General features: G+C 42.8%; 1 protein-coding gene across 1 annotated transcript; it reads right to left on the bottom strand.

Moving 5' to 3' along the window:
* Nucleotides 1-8,263: 8,263 nt before the first annotated feature.
* LOC116938825 (ADP-ribosylation factor-like protein 4A) lies at nt 8,264-14,091 on the bottom strand. Its single transcript, XM_032946513.2, has 2 exons — nt 12,837-14,091; nt 8,264-9,472 (listed from the first exon to the last, which is right to left on the bottom strand). The coding sequence occupies exon 2, from the start codon at nt 9,443-9,445 to the stop codon at nt 8,834-8,836; it is 612 nt and encodes a 203-aa protein (XP_032802404.1). The 5' UTR covers nt 9,446-9,472; nt 12,837-14,091; the 3' UTR covers nt 8,264-8,833.
* Nucleotides 14,092-25,281: the final 11,190 nt, after the last annotated feature.

Genomic DNA, 25,281 nt, shown 5'->3' with positions numbered 1-25,281 from the left:
CGGCTTGCCAAAATGTATTATTATACTTTTATAACAACCACCCTGCAACGCAATTAGACTCTTGCAATCATGTCACGAGACATACAAATGGTCGTTCGCAGTAAGTAGTGCATCATATTGTGTCAGATGATGATCAAGAACGACTTTTGAAGTCGTTAAAATCCATAAAATCCTTATTGGCAAATCTGTGCTATACTTCGCTAATTAATCAACCCCATTGTCAAATCCAATAAACCTAAGACGTCTAACCAATTTGCCTTTGAACTATCCTTAGAACATTAATTGGAGTAGGCGACGAAGCCTTTGCCGTTACGGCACCAACATTTTGGGACAACCTCGTTTCCTCCCTTAACGTCGTAAATCTTCCTTTAAAAAAAAATATCCTGAAGCAGAATATTGATGCTGGATGCAACCACATCTGCAAAATGTCATTTGCAATATTGATCCTTAGCCGTGTATCGACAGTTCAATTTGAATTTGCAATTCTTATTGAATGACTGTGTGTCGTTGCCTTTGTGTGGTCTGGGGTTGTTGTTGTTGTTGTTGTTTTGCGGCCTTGCCCAAGCTTGCATTGTGTAAAAAAATCGGCAGGAATTCATGTACTTATGCAATCTATACTTCCACACTTTATGTATTTTGTTTATTTATTTTTCGTGACTCACTTTTTTCATAAAAAAAAATATTTTGCAACCCTTTTATTTAGTTTTTTTTTTCTTTCTGTGCTGTTTGTTGTTATAGATTGCTGGCCTGATCTGTGAAGTGTGCCTAATAGCTCATCGGATTCCTACAGTCTATATAAAGATTCAGATTCCAAAGTCCCTTCAACAGTACCCTCTACAGACGACGTGGTGCCCCTTTAAATCCGCACCATTTCTCATCAAACGGCAATGACATTGACACTGTAATCATTGGAGCTGTAAAACAAACTGAACATCAATCCAACACAATGACTGCATTTTCAGAGCTGATGATTAAACACCAACATACCGTCAATAAATGCACACGTACCATAAATGCATGGCAACTACACACACGTTCTTAATACACCACGATAATTTCTAATGATCCTCAGGAATACATTAACCGAGCAGACGATACGCCTACTTCCCATTGGTCCTTCCAAATATTAAAAAAACGTATTTTTTTTTTACACATCCTAGCCGTCTGGGAGTGATTCTATTTCAGCGGCGTTGATTGAATATAAGAAAATTCTGTGCCGGTTTCGACATTCGTTGTTTCATCAGCAGAGTCAGGCTCGCTTATAACGATGTATTGAGCCAAGGATCGCTATGGGTCTGAGTGGTCTACACAACTGTATAATACACAACGGAGACAGGTGACGGATATTGTGAAAGCGATGGCCCCATATCACTTGCAGAGGAAGACTCCAAATAATGAATAGGCGTACAGTCTTGAAATTGCCACCTTTAACAACTACAACCGCAATCGCCGTTCGTCGCTAAGTGACTATGACGTCAACCACGGCGGTTGTGCCACGCTAGGTGCACTTTGAGGCCACGTGAAGCGTCGAAGGCTCGCTGGCAGGAGGCCACAGAACAGACCAAGGTGCCATGGGTTGACTGCCTGAGAAGACTTACAGATGCACCAATTGTGTCCCCCACTTTGATAACTCTCTGCGTTTTAGGCGCCCGCTCGTTGTTGTGAGCGTCGCTCCTCTGGACCTCCGTTGTTGCCGGAAGGCGACTGCCTCCAATTCCTCAGCAGCGTCCTTCACGAACCTCCCCCACCTTTATTTTGGAACAGAGTGTGTAAAAAATATAGAAACTTTTCGAGCCACCCACTGTAAAGGTTATCTTACAAATTGGTGATAAATAGTAATCGCACAGAAAAGTAATCTCTTGACAGAGTGATGTGTGTCCGTCAAGGCTCCATGCACATGCTTCTTAGCAACCATCCAGAGTGGCTCTCACAAATGTTAAACAAGGCTAAAAGCCATCATGGTCATGTGTGTGACAGTGCAAATCCGTACACCTTAAACGGATTACAGTAGCAGAAGAGTCCAAACAACATCTGACATCTCAATAAAAAATGAAATTAGCGGCATACGTGTGTTTTTTTTACTTAACGTAATGGGTAGCATCTAAGACAAATTGCGTCTGACCTGTTGAAATGCTGCGAGATATGGGCATTAACCCAGTGACTTTGATTTACAGATATTTTTTTGAAAGATATATTTTATTCGATGCACGTTTTCCTTAAACCAACCGTGATGTTCATATGAAGAAGTACAGTATGTATGGTGAACTTCTTGTGCACTGTACGTAGCCAACCATGCTTTTCGCAGGCGCGGAGATTTGTAAACTATACTGAAATAATTTCAGCCGTGGCCACGAACAGATTGCCAAGATCATGCGAAGGATACATTGCCAACCTCATATTGAAAAAGGAGATCTTCCCAATGGAACTTGACATGTTTGTATCTCACACCAAAGCATGTGGTCTTCATCAAGGGATCTTAGTGGGAGACCCTGATCCCTGGTGCGTGTCATTCTCTCCCTTCGAGGGGGCACGGGTTAAGGGTGCATTGGGTGCTTTTATATCTGCGTCTTCTGGGAATTGGACAGCGATGGTTATTGAATGTAGGTCAATAGATTCGCCTTGACATGGGTAAATAGCGAGCTGATCACATTTGCACGAGGGTGGGAGGGTGTGTGTGTTAGGGGTCGTCCATAAATGACGTCACGCACCTAAGGGGTGGGGGAAGGGGTCAGACATGTGTGACGATGTGTGACGAAGGGGGGGGGGGGGGTGAGAAATGTGACGTCACCTCAAAATGCGTAACTTTAAATAAATATAGAATTGTTATAACACGAATTGTTATAACAACACTCCTACAACATCAGAGTGCAGCGCCACATTAAATACGCACTACAATGACAATAGTTTAAAGCGATTTGAAGCATGTTTTATTTTCAAAATTGAAATATGGTTTTGGGGGGGTGGGGCAGAGCTTTGTGACGTCATATTTGAGGGGGGGTCTGACTTTTTGTGACGCCGTGACGAGGGGGGGGTCAAAAATCGTCCAAAATCGCGTGACGTCATTTATGGACGGCCCCTTACTTGCCATCCTCTCAATGGCTTGCGCCGAGGATACGTTTTTTGAACGTATATAATTTATTTATTGATTTAAGGCCAATCACGGCTGCGTGATGTTATCTCCCTGGCCTGGTATACAGTCGGACGGAGGTTCGATCCCAACCCTGACGCCTATACATTTTAAGTCTGCATGTTCTCCCCTTGGTTGGGTTTAGAGTATTTGGCTGCGATACATTTCAACGCGATAAGCCACTTCGTTGGGCTGTCATTGGTGGCCAGGTCGCTTCTGAAAAATAGCTAATAGCTGAATGGGCTTTACCTGGTTGACTAAAAAAAATTGTTTAGTTGTAGTGTATTCTTGGCTCTTTCGGTAAAGTCACGTAGAAGGGAAATAATAAAAATAAAACAATAATATTCTCACGACGTTTCGATTGCAACACAAGCAATTATCATCAGGTGTGAAAAAAGCAAGAAAATGTTCTTGCTGTGGTTTTTGAAAATGTTCTTGCTGTGGTTTTCATACCTGATGATGATCGCTTGTGTTGCAATCGAAACGTCGTGAGAATTTAATTGTTTTATTTAGATTATTTTATTATTTCCCTTCTACGTGACTTTACCGAAAGAACCAAAAATATTAATCCCTGCAGTCACGAAAGCTTTAAATTGAAATTTACTTGTAGTGCATTGATTTATTTTTAGTGACTTGCTTACCTCTCTTCTTACTTCGTACTGCTAGTGTTTTTGTATTGTTTGTTGTTGTAACTTCCTGACCCCGTGACCCTCCTGGACACCTGTGAAGAAGAGCTTTGTAGCTCATCGGATGTCTCCAGGATGAATAAAAAAAATTCTGATATCAATGCGCAGTTTGTCGGGAGTCTGTTATTCCTCTTGTTTCTTTGAACAGTTTCGTCTGTCTTGTGTAAAGTGATTAACTGAAGGAGGATTTTCCTACCTCTGAAGTTTGCAGCTTTACTCGCCATGCTTCAATCCGAGACCAAGGTGCTCTGCAAACCTTCGGGCTACTATCAAAGGTTTGTTCATGAAGCCATCCAGAAATATAAACATAGACATAACTTCAACCGAGAAGATGGATACAATATGAGCAATCATTGGAAGGATGTTATTAACCAGGTAAAAAAAACCTTAAATGCTTTATGGTGTTGCCTTCATATCCGCATCTCCTCTTTGCTTTTGCTCCTCCTTTTGGCCCTTTGATCCTTTCTAGCTGCTCTTCATCTGGCAGCATTCCACCCCCCCCTCTCCTCCCTGCCCCCCCCTTTCTCTTACCTAGATAACCTCGTATTACGAGAGTCCTTCTACCCACTTCAGCAGTTGTTTCTTGCTGTGGTTGTCCCACCTGATGACGGACGCTTGTGTTGCGCCCGAAACGTCACGTGTTTTATTTCATTTTATACCTACGTGACTTTACCGAAAGAACCAAAGAGTATCGCCATGCTTCGTAACAATATAGTTGCACGATGCCTCGTCTTGCGGTAGTTGTATTTGATCCATTTCTTACGTGGCTTTTATTCCACCGACTCGCAAACACCTGGATGCATTTGACCTTAATGCAGGTGCCGTTATTGTGCAATAGCAGTTCGATCGCAATTGCTGTTGGGTTTGTTTTTTTTGTGTGTTGCCTTTTGATCTTAGGCCTACGTCAGTGGATTTCGAGCACAATACGCTCTGTGGTTACCTGCATTCTTCTTTGCCTCGAGACCTGTCGGCTGCAACGCGACGTTTTATACATCGTTTTCTCTGCACTGTTTGCCTGATGCTCTTAACCGAAAGACGGTGAAAAAAAAGAGGGGCGGATATGAATGTATATTGAACTTCTTTCGCACTGCAAGTAGCCAACCGTGCTCATCAGAGGTAGGACAAAACGTTGTAATCCAACGACTTCTCACGGCAATGGTACCGATCTGTAGGACCAATCCTGCCCTACCCCCTTCAGAAAACCGCATTGACGATCGTGGTGAACTTTCACAGACATTGCATCGGGAGCCCATTATTTAGTTGGTAGATTGAGAATGGCTGGAATAGTTGACTACATTTATGTCGCATCCATAAGAGGGTTTTTTGGGGGGGTTAGATCACGTAAATATATAAATGTTGTGACGTTAAACCCGCCACCACCCGACACAGCCAATTAGTAAGGTTTGTCACGTAAACAACACATGCCAATTCGTTACTAGTTCAGCACACCGGTGTGTTGGAGAGTAAACCCGCAGCATTTATGATTTGAGCACGACTTTTCGCCGGTAAATACAATCATGTTGCATGATTGCACATGAACAACATATTGCATATGATGTACATACATCTGATCGTAATACATTAATTACATGTGAAATCACCTACAATGTACGTTATTCATTTTAATTTCATGGAGCAAAAGTACATATTTGTATTATATTCTGCTATAATATTTATATAAATTAGTAAACGTTTTATTCTGCCTGCCTATTTAAAGTTTCAAATACCGACTCCTGAAGAAGGTAACTTCGTATAAACTGCAAGCCTTCCCTTCCCTCTTAAGCGATTAATCATAATTTCAAATAAATAAAACATTTCTGTATTAAGTTACTTTAAAATACCAGCTCAGCATCACATTTTCCCCCCAGTGCCATCACTCGGGTGTTCAGTGAGGGTTAAATCACCCAGTGAATATTGAAATACACCAGCACCCCAAAATAGGATTACTACTCTATTATACTAGCTCCCAAGACACGTGCGATTAATATAAACTCGACGGTTTCCCATTGCTATTGACACTTTTCTCCCCAATCTTCCCAGTTCCTGGCTGCACTCAACAGTAAAGTTGTATTCAACATCACCTGGCACAGCACAGTACTGCAGTTACCAATCTATTCATACAATCGACTTAAAATAAAAATGAAATGAGTTAAATGATGACGTCACCCTGCTGCTCTATTTAAGACCGAGAGCAAGCGAGGGCTTTACCATTCTGGCAAATTGCCCGATGATGCTGGATGCAATTACCAGCGAAACGTCGTATTCAAACTGTAAATGTTGTGGATTCACTCTTCAACACACCGGTGGGCTAAAGTAGTTAACTTCATTGTCTTGTCAACGTGACACTTTTTTTGCTGATTGGCCGTGTCGGGTGGTGGAGGGTTACGACACATTTATGAATAACGCGATCTAACCCAAAAACCTTTATGAATAATATTGGTCGCGAAAGCCCACGTGTTAAACTGAAAATCAAAAGTCAACATTTCTTCCAATAGGACGGCACTCGTTTCCATTGATGGCTCTAAGCCAGTGGTGGAAATTCTACATTTACATGGCATTGGCCAGTCTCTCTCCAGAGTAAGACTACTCTTGCTTTTATTTTCTACAAAGAGGTACCAATTCAATTGACCCTGTTAAAATGATGGGCCGAGTCAAACCTCTGCGTGACCAGAATATGAACAAATGAGTTTCAGACTGAATCATGCACTTTAACCATCGTGCCACCTGCTCGAATATAGGACTGGTTTAAAATACTTGATTATAAAATGCTTTCTGATTTAAAGCACACTTTATTTTAATTAATCTCATCACCAGCATAATTATAACAAAGGACCACATCGGGTTACAGTTGAGAACACTAGTAGTAGTACTGTATTTCAAATGGGATTTTATTGGCATTAGAACGCCTACAATCCAGGCTGTTTAACATGGATCACTTTACCGGAAGACTGATATGTTACTGTTATGTAACAACACTCTAGAAATATGTACCCAGTCCTTATTTATGTATACAAAATATAAATATGTACATGTGTAAATAATGAGACAAACTAAATTTTACTTGCAGTACATCGCAGTTGCGTTCTTACCATAGGAACCTCAGTGCATGGTTAAATGTATGCTTGTGGGACATCAATTAGTCACACATATGCTGGTAAACCACGGAGTATAAAAACAGATATCATGCATGAGCGAACTTTAAATTGTGCTGGAAACATTGAGATATATCCTCAGTATATCATTCGTATTAAGAGCAGCCATTATCATTAACATAAGGCAGCAACTAAAGTGCACAGTGCTGAGGCCTTGAATAATTTCAAACACTTACAACGTTCCAGTTAATATGTTGATTGGTTTATGTATTTTTTATTCGTTGCCATTCCCAGTATCTGTTTTGCAAAGGTCTTCTTAATGTTTAGGGACACATTATTCCCTTCAACTTTATGGAATTTTGACTGGAGGATTCAGGGTCACAATTCACAAATACGTTTTTTTTTGCCATTGTCTAGAAGGTATTAACCTATCACTTCCAAAGTATTATAAAAACATAATAATTTTAAAATGTCGAATTTTCTGCATGTCTCATAAGCAAAAATATATATTTTAATTCAATCACTGTATGGTTACATCGATATTCATATTTGAAACACTTGGTTAATTTCATGCGATTAAAGCAAGCTATTTTCTTATTTGGAATTTCGACTGCACCAGTAGCATGCATTAGAAGTCTCTCAGGAACGATGTGGCAGACTTCAACATTCACATAGTACGGCGCGCATTGGTAACCACACACAGAAATGAGTGGTCTCAAACGGGGTCAAGAGCAATGTGTTGCTGACCACTGTACTTGATTTTCCAGGCACATGACATTCAACAATTTAAATCCATAAGTTTCGTCCACTGGCTGTGGTAGTTGTGTCGCTGGATAAAATAAACTGTGCTTATACACTTTCTGATAAGCAGAGCACTGCATTAGCTGAACAGTTTATAAACCGCTTGAAACAACCCAACCCAGGAATATGAATTACTGCAGTCACGAAAAGCTTTAAATCAAAATTTAACCAAACTCTAGATTTAGATCACGGTGTTGTCTTTTCAGAGCTCAGAGACCAAGGTTAGCTTATGTAGTCACACGGTGCACTAAAAACAAATAAACGATCTTTGGCATTCTGCCTTCTTGAATAGACAATTGGCGAATCATGAAAAAGTGCTTGCCTGTAATGTGTTTTAAAAATAGCTGTAAACAAATCAATTTCAGCAATAACATATAGCAAATAAGCCATAGATTTTTAGAATCTGCTATTACAATTCTATACGCTTATCAAGAACTATGAGCATACCCTTTTATCCAAAAGAGTTGACATAGCCTAATGTCCTGATTGTGTATGGAAATGTTGCATGCGGTACAATACCCAAGTTGAATTTAAAAAATGGTACACCAATGGAAACCTGCACTTGTAATGTTTTATTTTTTTTAAATCATTTTCAACTAAACGCACTATTAAATATGTACTCTAGCTCTACTCTTACAGATGTTCCGTCATTGAGTAACAATATCAACAGGAAATGTACAAAAAAAGCCTCAATACAGTAATGAACAACGTAATAACTTTAAAGAGTGCTGCTATTGTACATGCAATAACGTTTTTTTTATTTTCCAAATTTGTACTTTTTAAACAATCCTAAAAAAAACTATAAAGCACTTTTTTAGTTGATGTTACAGACTCCATGTAAACAATGCGTTTTTCAAAAAATGAGCTGTGCATTCTTATTGTATTAACCAACGGGCCAAAGGTTTCAAGCCACAACAACGAAATGCTTTCCCACATTAGAAGTTTGGCCACAGCAATATAATCTGTAACAGTTCATCTTTACGCACAATTCCAGTCTGTTGTGCTGACCATGAACAAACAAAAACTGCATCCAAACAAACAGGATTAAAGTTATTTCTTTGCCAACACTGCCTAAATCAGTGATTATAAAATAAGGAGTCCTTCGTGCAGACCATCACAAGCGGTCTTTACCGCTGTTTATTATTTTTCTTCTGCCACTTGACCACTTTCCTCCTCTTCAGGATCATCTCGTAGAGCTTATCGAGTCCCTCGTAGACACCCTGTCCTGTGACGGCGCACACGGGTTGTATGTGCCACAGTATGGTGGGACCCAGATCAGTCAGAGTTAGAAGCTTCTCCAGCTGATGAGGGGGCAAGGCATCGGGTAGGTCCTGCTTGTTGGCAACGACAAGGAATGGCACACCCTGGCACTCTGCCGTCCGTGCGATGCGATGCAGCTCCGTGCGGGCTTCCTCGACACGCTCAGGGTCGGAAGCGTCCGTGACAAACACGATGCCGTCGGCGCAGCGTGTGTACGATTTCCAGAGTGGCCGCACCTTCTCCTGGCCGCCAACATCCCAAAAGTGGAAGTTGGCCACCCTGCCCTGTCCCAGGGTTACACGCAGCCGCTCCGTGTTGAAGCCGATGGTCGGCGCCGTGTGCACAAAATCGTGGAGCTTAAGGCGGCAGAGCAACGTAGTCTTCCCTGCAGAATCCAGGCCAATTATGGCCACATGCAGCGGCTGGAAGCTTGGGAAGTTCGCCAGCACTGGGTTATCGCCTGAAAGACCATTCCCCATGGCCGTGACAGTCGTTCACTCCCACTCCTGGGAAGGGAAAAGGCAGAAAGGAAAACATTTTGATGTGAAATTAAACTCTCCATATTTTTCTCTATTCAACAAATGTCTATGCTATGGACATAAGGGCTTCAATAATGGTAATAAATATTAAAGAAAAATGTTTAATAAATTATGGGGAGTTTTAAAATTTAAAATATGAACAACAGCAGCTACATTGCCACATCGTATTTGAGGTCATCCTTGACAGGTTTTTGTTAGATTCCATCTGGAATCAGCTGCTGCTGCTGCCAGAAAAGGAGCCATTCCAAACACGGAACGGCTGCAAAAACACAAATGAAAGTGTTGCTTTGTTTCCTAAGTTCAACAATGAAATTTTACAAGATGTCAGGAGTAAAGACATCGGGTTGTACAATCAGCACATATTGTTTACACAGATGTGACCGTTTACAATTTTAAGGGTGAGAACAGCACTCCAAATCTTGTTTTTAAAAGCTTGCTTGGTCAACAAAACTAGGGCTGTCACTATGGACTTTAGACCTACCCACACGGTCAACACTCGTCACTCAGGCTGCCAGTATTTGCTTTACCTCCCCCGAGCACTCACCCACTAACCACTCTTTAAGATTGTTGTTAACCGAACATTTTAGTTTATGAGTTGACTTCCTTTGTTGGAAAATACAATAACCTTTATCCAGCTAAAGAGCTCATTGGCAAACCAATGTCTGTTTTCATATTATTGGTTCTTTCGGTAAAGTCACGTTGAAGCGAAACAATAAAATAATAATATATATATAACAATATTGTTTTATATACTTTTTATTATTTTATTGTTTCCCTTCAACGTGACTTTACCGAAAGAACCAAGAATATGAATCACTGCAGTCACGAAAGCTTTAAATCAAAATGTCTGTTTTGTTAAAGGGGCAAAATGTAGGGGCACACTAGTCTTATTTAACAAGCGAGAAATGTTTACTCACAACAAAGAGATCATAACCATTATCAATCTGAAACTGTCTCAAAAACTAAGCTTATTATCCAGTTTACACAGTGCGCACTTAACGGTCATACAGAAATACAATTCCTAATTTTATAATCTAGGCAACGATATAACAATGCAGGGTTACATTGTTGGCAGCAACGGGCAGTGCAACAAAATTCATCGTTCCGTACTAAGCTTACAAGTCTATGCTCTCCACCGTCACCAACCCCACACTGACCAGAATGGTGAAGTATGGTCAAATAACCATCACGACCTGCATGAACATTGTGGGGAAGTGCTCATCCTACAGTGACTTGGCAAAAGGGCTGGACGTGCTTTCTTTTCAGGTCCAGCATTTATTAAGACTTCGTTGTTCACTAAAAGGATGTCACCTGGAGTTGGAACATACTATTATAAACATGCATTGAGGATCCAATTCACACACAGGTCAAAAAGACAACATTTTCCAGCTGGCCTTTATAAAGCCGACCTAGTAATGCCACTGGATGAAAATAGCAGCTACAGAGATATACCAGTGTTTAGACGAGTCACAAGGGAGATATTTCATCAAGGGGCATGGCATCAAACCGAAGCACAGTAACACCATTCACTATTAAGTGCATGGGGTTTATCCAATCTGAATGCGTTATTTTTCGGGGCAACAACGCAGGGCATTGTGCACGCTTTCGGTTACACGAGGAGCCCATGCGGGACTGGACTTGGCATAGAGCCCGGAGTTTGTACACATCTGTGCCGAGGACAACTCGACTCCACGCGGCGTCTGCTTGAAAGAAAAGAAGCATTCAGAGGGAAGACCCCGATGAACAAAGACAATATCCCAACATGGCAAGTAAGACCCTTCTGTATAAATGTACGCGCTTCATACCCAATCGCCGAAGCATTCTCAAAATAATATCCTGAGCCCCTTGGCAACCTGATCGTCCAGTTTGTTCGTAAGGTGCCTTCCCTAGGGGGGGCATGTTGGTGCCTCTGGAATATATCTCATTAGGCCATTATCTCTCCAAGCTGAAAAGACATCTGCTTTGCCTTGTGATAAATCTCCTCGGCCCATAGCACAACCTCAGGGCGCCCTGTCAACAACACGTCAAACTCATAGGTTATCCATACTCTTTGGTCCTTTCGGTAAGGTCACATAGGTATTAAATAAAATCATAGGTTATCCATAATAGAAAGGTTTTTTTTGGGTCAGATCGCATAAATATATAAATGTGTCGTTAAAACCCGGCACCACCCAACACAGCCAACTAGTAAGGGTTGTCACGTAAACAGAACGTGGCCAATTCGTCACTGGTACAGCACACCGGTATATTTGAGAGCCAAGCCACAACATTTACAATCTGAGTACGACGTTTCGCCAGTAATTACAACTAGCTTCATCAGGCGACAGCCAGATTTGTCAGCAAGGCAAATCGTGGCCCCTAGCTAGAGTAATATAAATCCGTGTTCCGTATTCACCTATTCTCCCTTGCTAAGGTCCTCTAGGAGTCGAGGGGAATCTCCCCGGGGCCACCAGACGAGACCCATCGCCCCTCTGTTGTCACCTTGGGATGAGTGAAGCCATCAGCTCACCACACATCCACCACACACACACCTCAAAACATAATTTCACGAGTGTGTGTGTGTGTGGCGGCAGCACGGTCAGAGATGCATCATTGATGATGAAGATGATGATGGTGGTGGTGGTGATAAACACTCCTGTAATTGTAATGGGGACACCACACCAATTAAGTTGATGCAGAGCAGCACTGGGGGTGGAATAGAGATGACCCCCAGTGAATGCGAGCGTGGCCGTGTCCAGCAGGGTCACCGCGTGAGCCACAGACCGTGAGCATATGCCAATGTGCTATTGTGTACTGCAGTGTGGACGTGGGTACCCACCAATTGTACCTCTTATATTCCAATCAATGCATATGCCACCGTGCAGTTGACTACACGAGAGATGTCACTCTACGCCCTATCTTACAGAATACAGGTTATGTGTACACCGACACATCCCATGTGTACGAATCTTGGTGTGCTCTAAAGTGGACATTTTAGACTACGTATGTATGCCGAATTTATTTCGCGCCGTACGTTGCCAGCCGTGCTAAATCGGAAGTGCGGGACACGCGATACCTGCATATGTCCAAGTCGTATATGCACGTATGTCGGTGTACACCCGGTAGCTTAGTGTGCAAATCAAGGCAGCGAGAAGTATCGCTACGCAGTGTGTGGCACGCGTGCGCATTTCAGCGTGCACGTGTAACCCGTGCGACTCTTGCGCGTGTACGCAAGACGTTGTTGTAGGCCCCTGTGCGGGCGTATAAGAGACTGCAAAGCAGCTCGCTAAACAGCACTCGCCCCTAGAGTGTGTGCCGTGTACCCTGTGGCTGCCTGTTGTGCTCGACCTACAGCGGGGGGAAGGGTGTCCCAGCAGGGCGCCCGTAGCACGGTGCTCGGGAGGAGGATGGTCAGCGAGGCGAGGTCATGGAGATAAGCTGGTCCCACAGGATCAGGGCGATGGTGATGATGATGTTATCCTCGCAGCAGCTTGCTTTTTCCAAAGGATGAAGATGCTGCCAATGATGCCGGTTATCCTTGACGTCCCTGCAGGATCGTGGACCAAGATGATGATGATGATGACGACGTCCTTGTTGCTGCTGCTCCTCCTGCAGTGACGCTGGCGGGGATGTCGTCCGTGCCGAGTGCTTCTGGCGGACGCTCTTCTCTCTTTCCGGTGGCTTGGGCTCAGGAAGAGTGAAAGAGCGGCCTGCTGGGCTGGTAACAGAGACCTTGGCCAAGCTCCGCTTTGATTGCTGGTGGGGCTTGCCGCTGAGTCAGGGTCGAAGGTTTGCAGGTCTCTGCTGGGCGGGTCCGTGAGATGTCCACCCCCCCCACGCCCCCCAACGTGGATGTGGCTGCACGGGTAGTGGAGAAGATGCAAGTACCTAGTGAGCCCACGGTAATTAGTACAGGCGGTGCCGGGTATTTATAGACGTGTTTAGTAAGCGAAAGGTGTGCACAGCAGGGGCTGGGTGTGTTGTATTATAATCTATAAGGTGTCGACGGTGGGGGGATTCTGCTGGATTATTAATAGGATACTGTGTGCAGATGAGAGGAACTAGGTATGTGTGGGTGCTGTGTGTGTGTATAGTAGCTACTGTGTATATATGCTGTACGTAGGATAAGATGTCCCTGCTGTGGGTAAGATATACTACTACGTGCTGTACGTATGGTAGATAATGTGTGCGTAGAAGATAGGTGCTGGGAATGTCGTAGACACTGTAGGTGCTATGTGTACAGGAGGTAGGTTCTGTGTGTGTGTGTACAGGAGGTAGGTTATGTGTGTGTGTGTACAGGATGTAGGTTCTGTGTGTGTGTACAGGAGGTAGGCTCTGGGTGTGTGTGTACAGGAGGTAGGTTCTGTGTGTGTGCGTGTGTGTACAGGAGGTAGGTTCTTGGTGTGTGTGTACAGGAGGTAGGTTCTGTGTGTGTGTACAGGAGGTAGGTTCTGGGTGTGTGTGTACAGGAGGTAGGTTCTCTGTGTGTGCGTGTGTGTACAGGAGGTAGGTTCTGTGTGTGTGTGTGTGTACAGGAGGTAGGTTCTGTGTGTGTGTGTACAGGAGGTAGGTTCTGGGTGTGTGTAGAGGAGGTAGGTTCTGTGTGTGTGTGTACAGGAGGTAGGTTCTGTGTGTGTACAGGAGGTAGGTTCTGTGTGTGTACAGGAGGTAGGTTCTGGATGTATGTGTACAGGTGATCTGTGTAGTGGACGCTAGAAGTGCGTATAGGTGCTCTGTGTGTACTAGGGTGTGTATAGCTGTGTGTATGTCAAGACACTCGGGGTGTGTGTATGTTAGACACTATGGGTGTGTGTATAGATGCTGTGTGTATGTTAAGACACTCGGGGTGTGTGTAGTAGACACTATGGGTGTGTGTATAGATGCTGTGTGTATGTTAAGACACTCGGGGTGTGTGTATATAATAGACACTATAGGGGTGTATAGATGCTGTGTGTAGATGCTGTGTGTAGCCGGCAGGCCGCGTGCTCCTCACGGCTGTACCGCCACGCGCTGGCGCCGCAGTGCGCGCGCGCGCCGCGCGTCCCCGCGCTTTTACCCCACGGGGGGGGGGGGGGGGAGCGCCCTCCTCGTGACGTCCCCGCCAGCGCCGCCTCCCATTGGTCCGCGTGAACGCGTTGCCTCGGTTACCAGACGATTCTATGCTGGGGGGAGGGGGGCGGTCCACGTGACTACAGTATTATATTATTATATAAAATAATTATAATATCGTTACAATAATATAGCAGAAGTAATACTAGTGTCACCGTACGATACAGTTTCTCCGATTGGTTACGTACGGTGCGAAATAAGTTCAACATAAATACATGCACCACTGTATTGTCCTACCACGCCCTGCAGTATATTGTAATACTACTGGAACAATACACGTTTACAATATAAATTACAGACAGCATTGTCATATAATACTCCCGCATGTGTTTGTGTGTGAATACTAACAGTATAAATTGCTGTATTACTTGTGCTGTTGTTTCTGGAACGCGAATTGTAACCACATTTCAGTTCAATTATCACTCCATAAAGTCCTCCCAACCATGCCCACCCAGTCCGTTATGTTGAAAAGTAAAATAATAAAGTACTGTTCTGAAATTTGACACTCATATAATGGGCTCAGTGTGCCACTGAGACGCTCAGAAGGTCCCTTGGTAAATGTACGGTCGAAAGAACTGCGTAAGTATATATGTCATTGTATCACTAGTCACTGTATCACGAATTATTCAATGGTTGTGCCATATGAGACATGCCTTCTAGAACTCAATCTTGATTTATACCGGAGGAATCCGATGAGCTTTTAAGCTCTTTTTTCCACAGACGTCCAGTAGGGGCAGGTCAGAACGTGACAACTACAAACTCAGCCACCAGAGACTCACAAACACCCCGAATGATGGTGGTGGTGATGATGACACCATTGGCCATGGAGTCACTTCAAACATGGTAGGGCCCATTCATGCTCTCTACAGGGGGCTCTGCCAAATGTCAGTAAGGCAATCAATTTTTTTTAGCCCAGCACACGTCTTTAGCCATTCAGAATTTGACTTGAGCTGGGATCGGTTATTCACAACATTTGAGAATCAGGATTTTATTCCTCCAGGTTGCCTGAGCCCCATTCGCCACTGAACCGTCTCAATGCAACTGGAGTGCCTGGAGGAGCCCGCGTGGGATATAACACTGAAACTACAAACAGCTCTACTTTCTGTACTGATGCACACGATGGCTCCATCCCTGTGTGGTCCACCAACCCGTACGCCAATATATTCTCGTTATTCGCCCGGTGTCTTCTCGCTCAAGCAAGCAGAGGGTGACTCTGACCCAGTGGTGGAAAATCCACATTCCCATGGCAGGGCTCAGTATTACAATTGGACAGTGATCGTGGTATTACTCTATTACAATGTACGTAAGTTTAATTTATTTTGCACCGTCTGTAGCCAACTTTGCTCATCGGACGTGCGGGGGAATTGATAACAAACTAAACACAAACATCGGTTCTAAAGAAAATCCTATAATAGTAACGCATGCTACTGAATATAGTTCTAAAATACCATATCGATATTTTATGTGACAGCTGTCAAACTTCAGTGTGATGCACATTCTTTTTATCACTGCATATAATGATAGTATTTCAGTAAATATTATTACATTGTTTTAAATGACGACTATTGTTGCAGTCGTGTCGTTGACATTCTAATGTGAATCATGATTGTCATAAACATCAGCCATGGCCAATCCACTGATGAAGACCTCCCCAATCTGCCTCCACCTGGCACCTGCACACCAATACAGTATAATGAATCATTGTTGACAATTGCACGCAGTACTGTAATGTATATAGTTCACGCAGTTTATATTGTATCATCACTTCTATCAGTGCAGTGCTTTTAAAATAAGTTATATACTGTACTGTATCTAATGTTTACTTCAGAATATGAATATTTATTTATACTGGAGGAGTCCGATGAACTATAAAGCAATTTTTTTACCACAGATGTCCAGTAAGGGCCCAACCCACACTCAGGAGGCTGTATGACCTGGGCCAAGATGACCTGTGTTGGAGTTCCTATAAGTTGGCACAATAGGGGCCAAAGGTGGTGCATCTGGTGGTAGCTGAGTCTATCCCGTGATCTACTGCCAGCGAGCCTTCAACACTTCACGTGGCTTCAAAGTGCACCTAGCCTGGCACAAGCCCTGTGGTAACGTCACCGCCACTGGCGGTTGTTGTGAGCTCACGGATTCCCACGTGGGCGTGGGAGTCTGATGCCCTCGAGTGGACCATTTGTGTACTGCACACTTGTGCAACTTTCCACTTTTTTGTGACGTTCTTAACTTTTATCAGCAACGAACGTGGACTAAGCCAATCTCCGCAAGTCTCTCAAAACACTTTTTTTTTAATGAATGCATTTTGGATCGATTTACAGAACATAAAGTTATAGTTTGATCTCACATTTGTATACAAGCACAGTACAGTTGGGTTGTTTTCTTCAGAAAACGTGGGGTTTGTGCACTTTAAGACGTATTAATTGCTGTGGAAGATTATAAATTGATTACATTCCAAGGTACATAAATTCTACCTCAAAATGCAAGGCCTTTTTTTATAAGTATGAGACCTCCTCTTTGTTTGCACATGCAAACAAGCAAAAGCATGTGCAAACATAATATAATAATAGGGTTGTTCCACTTTTTTCTGGCAACAAAACTGAAATCTTATTATTATTATATTTTGGTACCGGCAAAGGAGGTCTAATTTTTGGTACTGGCAAAGGATGCCTAATCATGTGCAAACAATCAATCTTTATTTTACGTACCAATATCGCCTCAATAAAGGAGGCATCAGTGCCCATTACAGCAGAACGGGAACGATACAGGGGGCACAGAGCAACAGGAATGATAAAAAGAAGCCCGCCATGCCCTCAGTTGCTAACACCGACTGAGCAGAGTAAATTTCAACCGCGCGCGAAATTCAGTGCAACCGTGTGAAACGAAAAGCACGAGAAAGGTAAGTAGTAAATACAAATTCTTAGCTCTTTCGGTAAAGTCACGTTGAAGGGAAACAATAAAATAATAATATATATGAAACAATAAAAATTCTCACGACGTTTCGACCATAACACAAACGGTCGTCATCAGGTGTGTCGGTTCGCATTAATGTATTTAATTTTAAACGGTGTATTTATTTATCTTCTTTGGTTCTTTCGGTAAAGTCACGTAGAATGAGAATAAAATAATAAATTGATAAAATAAAATAACACAATAATATTCTCACGACGTTTCGGCCACAACACAAGCGGCCTTCATCAGGTGAAGGGACGAGACTGTCTGGTAGGACAGCGCTGGAGTGAAAGAGCCACGTTCAGATCACGACCTTTAAGCTGTGTGAGAGGAACAAAGCGCCTTGACAAAGGAATTAGCATATAATTTAGCATTGAAATGGCTGAATGATTAGCTTGTGACTGGTCACAGAAATAATTATGTTAAAAGTTAAAGCATACACATCCGCAGAGGCACCCCTTGACAATGGAATTAGCATAGAATTTAGCATTGAAATAGCTAAGTTAAAGCATACACATCCGCAGAGGTACCCCTTGACAATGGAATTAGCATAGAATTTAGCATTGAAATAGCTGAGTGATTAGCTTGTAACTGCTCACAGAAATAGCTACGTTAAAGTCAGACCATACACATTCACCGAGGCACTTAGTACAAATCAAACAGGAGAATTTAGCATTGAAATAACTAGGCGAATTTAGCATTGAAATAACTGAGTGATTAGCTAGTGACTGGTCACAGAAATGACTATGTTGAAGTCAAGGCCTACACATCTGAGCTATTCACAGTACTATATAGTGAACCAATAAAAACTAAAATATAAATTACCTTAATGTTATCAATAAACTCTATATTCTCCAATCAGCTAAGCTACCAACAATAAGTCGTTATATATCACAATGCTATATGGCGAAAAAATGGGTGGATTCTTACCCTCAACTTTAGCACCACGGATAGCTACGGGCCCCGTTCAGACGGACGAGTTCGTCCATGGTCGGAACAGAGGAGGGGGAGAGAGACAGCTGCGAGGCCCTAGTATACTCCATGTTGTAAAACCATACCATTAACCGTGGTGTGAGAGGTATTAAGAGGCAATGCTGGCGAAAGAGCTGCGGTCTGAAGGTCATCGTAAAAATACAATTAATTAAGAACAGAAATGATTTAAAACATCTTTCCAGTGGTTACTAAGCCAGAATCCATCTTCTCGGTTGAAATTGTCTCTGTGCTTGTATATGTGAATGGCCTCATGAACGAATCTCTCATGGTAGCCGGTTGGTTTGCAAAGAACCTCCGTCTTGGAGAAGTCAATGTCATGTGAGCCCACTGAACTATAACAGTGATCTGCCACGGCAGAGGAGTTCGTCCTACCGTGTTTCAAGTCTGCTTTATGTTCGCGGATGCGGTCCGAGATATGTCTTTTGGTTTCTCCAATGTAGCTACTACCACAGAGGCACTTTAGTTTGTAAACGCCCGGGTACTGTATGTCTGGAACAGCATCTTTTACAGATGGAACAAAATCACGGATTTTATGTACTGTGTTGAATCGGACCTGGATCTTGTGTTTATTCAGGATTTTGGAGATCTTTTTAGTGACCCCTGCAATGTAGGGTAAGGTGATGGTTTTGAGTGGCTCCACAAGAGGATCCTTCTTCATGACTGGAGTGATGGCTTTGCGGACTGTGTAGTCGGAGTAGCCATTAGCCCTGAGAGCCTGGTGTACGTGCTTGAGTTAGCGCCACGTGCAGCGATTTGTCAGTTTATTTAGAAGGACTAGTCCATCTATGTTCTGAAAAGAGGAGGGGGGAGACGAAAAATTTAATGTATGCTGTCTGAAAGCCACTGTAAGCGTGAACAATCAATTAAGACCTGAAATGGTTTATCAAATCTTTCCAATGGTTGCTAAGCCAGAATCCATCTTCCCGGTTGAAATTGTCTCTGTGCTTGTATATGTGGATAGCCTCATGAACGAATCTCTCATGGTAGCCAGATGGCTTACAAAGAACCTCTGTCTTGGAAAAGTCAATATCATGTGAGCCTACTGAATTATAACAATGATCTGCCACGGTCGAGGTGTTGGTCCTACCGTGTTTAAGGTCTGCTTTGTGTTCACGAATGCGGTCCGATACATGGCGTTTGGTTTCTCCAATGTAACTACTACCACAGAGGCAACTTAGTTTGTAGACGCCAGGGTACTGTATGTCCGGAATCACATCTTTTACAGACGGAACCAGATCACGGATTTGATGTAATGTGTTGAAATGGACCTGGATCTTATGTTTATTCAAGATTTTGGAGATTTTTTTTGTGATCCCCGCAATGTAGGGTAAAGTGATGGTTTTGAAAGGCTCCTCAAGAGGGTCCTTCTTCATGGTTGGAGTGATAGCTTTGCGGATTGTATAGTCGAAGTAACCATTAGCCTTAAATGCTTGGTGTACGTGCTTGAGTTCACTGGCTATGTGTTCCTGGTCGGATATGCATTGGGCTCTATGGTACAGAGTCTTGATGAGAGAATTCTTCTGTGATGGATGGTGGTGGGAATCCGGTTTCAGGTAAGCATCCGTATGGGTAGCTTTCCTGTAGACAGAGTGGCTCATTGAACCATCAGGCCTCTTTTTTATTAGGACATCCAAAAAAGGTAGCTTGCCATCTTTTTCGACTTCCATGGTAAATCTGATGGCTGGTTGTATGGAATTGATGTGGTCGAAGAATTGGTCTAGAGCAGGCCGGCCATGTGGCCAGATGACAAAAGTGTCATCCACGTACCTCTTCCATAAGGTTGGGCGCAGAGTGGCAGCCTGGATGGCGTCAGTCTCAAATTTCTCCATGAAAATGTTAGCTATAACCGGAGATAGGGGGGAGCCCATTGGGGTGCCCTCAGTTTGTTTGTAGAAAGTTCCATTCCAAGTGAAGTATGTATTGGTTAAACAGTGTCTCACCAGGGGGGGTACCTCAGTGTTTAGTCCTTGATGAACCAAGTCTTCAATGATTGCGATGGTGTCAGGTACAGGAACTTTGGTGAATAAGGAAACTACATCAAAACTGACAAGCAGGTCGTCTGGGGACAGGGAAATACACTTGATTGTCGATACCAGGTGAGTATAATTTTGTACCGCAGAGGTGGTTTTTCCAGTGAAAGGACGCAGGATTTCAGACAAAAAACGAACCAGTTTGTAGGTGGGGCAGTTGATAGTAGAGACGATGGGACGAAGGGGTGTATCTACTTTATGTATTTTTGGTAAGCCGTATAATCTTGGTGGCCTGGCAGCAAAAACCACCTCTGCGGTACAAAATTCTACTCACCTGGTATCGACAATCAAGGGTATTTCCCTGTCCCCAGACGACCTGCTTGTCAGTTTTGATGTAGTTTCCTTATTCACCAAGGTTCCTGTACCTGACACCATCGCAATAATTGAAGACTTGGTTCATCAAGGACTAAACACTGAGGTACCCCCCCTGGTGAGACACTGTTTAACCAATACATACTTCACTTGGAATGGAACTTTTACAAACAAACTGAGGGCACCCCAATGGGCCCCCCAATCTCCGGTTATAGCTAACATTTTCATGGAGAAATTTGAGACTGACGCCATCCAGACTGCCACTCTGCGCCCAACCTTATGGAAGAGGTACGTGGATGACACTTTTGTCATCTGGCCACATGGCCGGCCTGCTCTAGACCAATTCTTCGACCACATCAATTCCATACACCCAGCCATCAGATTTACCATGGAAGTCGAAAAAGATGGCAAGCTACCTTTTTTGGATGTCCTAATAAAAAAGAGACCTGATGGTTCAATGAGCCACTGTCTACAGAAAAGCTACCCATACGGATGCTTATCTGAAACCGGATTCCCACCACCATCCATCACAGAAGAATTCTTTCATCAAGACTCTGTATCATAGAGCCCAATGCATATCCGACCAGGAACACATAGGCAGTGAACTCAAGCACGTACACCAAGCTCTTAAGGCTAATGGTTACTCCGACTATACAATCCGCAAAGCTAACACTCAAACCATGAAGACGGACCCTCTTGAGGAGCCTTTCAAAACCATCACTTTACCCTACATTGCGGGGATCACAAAAAAGATCTCCAAAATCTTGAATAAACACAAGATCCAGGTCCGTTTCAACACATTACATCAAATCCGTGATCTGGTTCCGTCTGTAAAAGATGTGATTCCGGACATACAGTACCCTGGTGTCTACAAACTAAGTTGCCTCTGTGGTAGTAGTTACATTGGAGAAACCAAACGCCATGTATCGGACCACATTCGTGAACACAAAGCAGACCTGAAACACGGTAGGACCAACACCTCGGCCGTGGCAGATCATTGTTATAATTCAGTAGGCTCACATGACATTGACTTTTCCAAGACAGAGGTTCTTTGTAAGCCATCTGGCTACCATGAGAGATTCGTTCATGAGGCTATCCACATATACAAGCACAGAGAAAATTTCAACCGAGAAGATGGATTCTGGCTTAGCAACCATTGGAAAGATTTGATTAACCATTTCAGGTCTTAATTGGTTGTTCACGCTTACAGTGGCTTTCAAACAGCATACATTAATTTTTCGTCTCCCCCCTCCTCTTTTCAGAACATAGATGGACTCGTCCTTCTAAATAAACTGCCAAATCTCTGCGCGTGGCGCTGACGTTTTTTTTTTCAATAAATACACCGTTTCAAAAATAAATTAATGCAAACCGACACACCTGATGACGACCGTTTGTGTTATGGTCGAAACGTCGTGAGAATTTTTATTGTTTTATATATATTTTATCATTTTATTGTTTCCCTTCAACGTGACTTTACCGAAAGAGCTAAGAATATGAATTACTGCAGTCACGAAAGCTTTAAATCAAAATTTAGTAAATACAAATAAAATAAATGAAAGGTAAAGAGACAGTTTTTATTTCACATTTTATGGGAAGGCAAGTCTGAACAGATGTGTCTTGCACGGACTACAGACTTGAGAGACATGCGGCACGTTTCGGACGTCCGGTGGCAGTCGTGGTGTTCCAGATTTTTTTGAGGCTGTGCTCGAGAAGGCTTCGTCCCCCGTCCCCCCCGCCAACATCAGGGGGAAAATCCTGGGCAAAAAAATCCATGCTTGAAAGAACAAGCATGGTAGGTGCATTCTTAAACTTATGGTGACAGAAAGAGAAATACATGATTCAGGGAACAAACGCAACTTCCAGACATATCGATAGTTAAGGAAAGTGGGCTGAGGCAGGACACATCAGGAATACAGATGATGGATAATAAATGATATTGGCTGCCACCAGATGGAGCGATGAAGCCAGCTCGTGTGCAAGTGTTGGCTGGATTGTTACATTTCAAAACCGGGACAAATGGTAACGACTTGGGGAGGCCTTCATTCTAGCAGTGAATTCATCATGGTTGCTGATGCGTCGCAAAAACATAAGTACAGAAAATGGCACAAATATCATAATCTTTTATATGGAAGCTTGACTGCTTAAAAATAAATGAAGTCACCTGCCAATGGATTGTGGCAGAGGCGAGGGAAAGGGACGTTTTGGTGTGTGCGTTGATAACCGCTTAAAAATAAATGAAGTCACCTGCCAATGGATTGTGGCAGAGGCAAGGGAAAGGGACGTTTTGGTGTGTGCGTTGATAACCGGTCATGTGCTACCATGAAGCGTGACCGGGCAGGGCGAGGAATGGATTTATTTCTTGAAACATTTCCAGATGTCTCACGTGTCCTACTGTTGCAATACATGCCTCATATTTATTTACACTGACATGAGTGATAAACGCGCTGTCAATTACAGCATAAGTGTGATTGTCACACCTACTGCTGGAATTTAATAAAATGTATTTTAAGAGTGTTCGCATTATCCCTACATGTGGACACATTGTTATTGTTTATTGTGTTGCTATACAATACAATGTAGTGCTTTCATATGATGTACTACATTATAGAATTATATTGTACAGTATTGGGATTATTAGATTGGTGGCTAACAAATTTGTAAATTGGTTCCCACCAGATCAATATGGAAGTTGCACTATTGAATGAAGGCAGCACAATTTTTTACCTCGATAATCCCTTGACATGGAAGATCTTATTTGCAAAGGTGTCCAGAGTAGAAGACACATACATAGCAAACACATGGCATGTATGCAACATGTTTAATCTATAACGTATACAATATGGATTTGTAAAATTAACATCGCAACCAGTAAAATACAAAACATACTGTACATATATTTTTTCCAAATTATTGGCAGATGTCAGAAGCAAAACGATTCGCTGACACTTATTGTCTTTACATGTTTGTTGACCTATGATAATAATTGGTAATATTTGTCTCAGATATTTTTGAGGACATCTTTGTCAACTTTAGAAAAACTTGAAGCTTTAGACAGACCATTATTTATAGCCAAGAATGGGACAACCAATGGTCACTGTAAGTAGGTGGTGCTTTCCACAATAGGTTGATATTATTTGGGCCTTGGAAATCATCTTAAACTAGTTTTTTTTTTAATCGGAGTGCCCTTGATTTTGGTACAAGCCTAACACGAACGGACAATTGCCACATTCTGAGCTGGTCTGCGAAATTACAAAGCAAATGTTGGCCTTATATGTTTCCAATGAGAGATGTATGCAATACTGCTCTTCTAACACATTGTGTGTTCACTAATGGGCTACCCCAGTATGCATCTGTAAAACCCACTGGTGCAGCAAATAATGTGACTGGTATTGTATCGACATTACTACCTAATGAAACATAATCAATCTAAGGGAAGAAAAACAATTCCTTGAGAAGGGCAATGGCAGCTACCGATGACTGGTCCCATTCAATGGAAGGTAGACTGGGTCTTTCACAGCTCTTTACAGTCCATGAAAGCTAAAATAAGTGATTTAAATGTGAATGCACAACAATAACACTGCTGTAAATAACCTTCATTTGTTGCACCTGTTGCAGAACACTTTAAATAGCATCCAGATTCAGAATGTGACTCACTTGCCTGACATCTAGCACTTACTGGCCAACCCCTGCTATTTATGGCCCATTGTAATATGTAAGAATATTGCTATGCTTTACAGTGCTATGCTAAAAATAATGTTCAGCTCATTGTCAATCCACTGCTAGATGAAGGCCTCCCCATGCTGTTTTGTTCATGGGATTGTTTGAACCATGGTTCACCATGCTGATCAGTGCAGGCTAGTGATGGGGAAGCGGACAGGACTGAGTCAGATATCACTTACCGCTGATGCTAACCTTCTCCATGAATCAACTCATAGCACAATGCACCGACCATTCCACGCTACTTACAGTTCTATAAAAATATAAATATTAAACTTACGTGTATATATATTTTTTAATGAAATTGGCTGATGTAAATATCAAACCACTAATATGGAGAAGTGATAACAGGTCCCTGCAGGGTGGGCTGGTAGGAACATTGGAATTTTGCGCAATTTTATTTTTACACCCCAACAGCACGAGATTTCACTTCGTTAAAGTATTGAAAGGGGACGGACGGACGGACGCATTAATCTATTGCAGGCTGGTACACTCAGTTTACAACTTCGTTCCTACCAGTATAACTGTAATTGTAACTAGTTGCTTAGCTCGTGCCCATAATAGCTAATGTGTCATAGCCATGCGAGCATGAGTCACCTTGGCTTCCTGGCAGGGCATCTATGCAGTCATTATACGGGAAACTTCTAGCTAGCTCTGACACCTGCTTGTCAGCACAGCTATAAA

Source organism: Petromyzon marinus, chromosome 4, assembly GCF_048934315.1.
Source record: "Petromyzon marinus isolate PM22_M1 ecotype Great Lakes invasive population chromosome 4, UKy_Petmar_22M1.pri1.0, whole genome shotgun sequence".
Lineage (NCBI taxonomy): Eukaryota > Metazoa > Chordata > Hyperoartia > Petromyzontiformes > Petromyzontidae > Petromyzon > Petromyzon marinus.
The sequence above is the reverse complement of the archived record's forward strand: the minus strand, read 5'-3'. Positions and strand labels throughout refer to the sequence as shown.

What these genes read in the sequence shown, in the direction of transcription:
- LOC116938825 (XM_032946513.2), bottom strand. Translation starts at nt 9,445, where the DNA reads ATGGGGAATGGTCTTTCAGGCGATAACCCAGTGCTGGCGAACTTCCCA.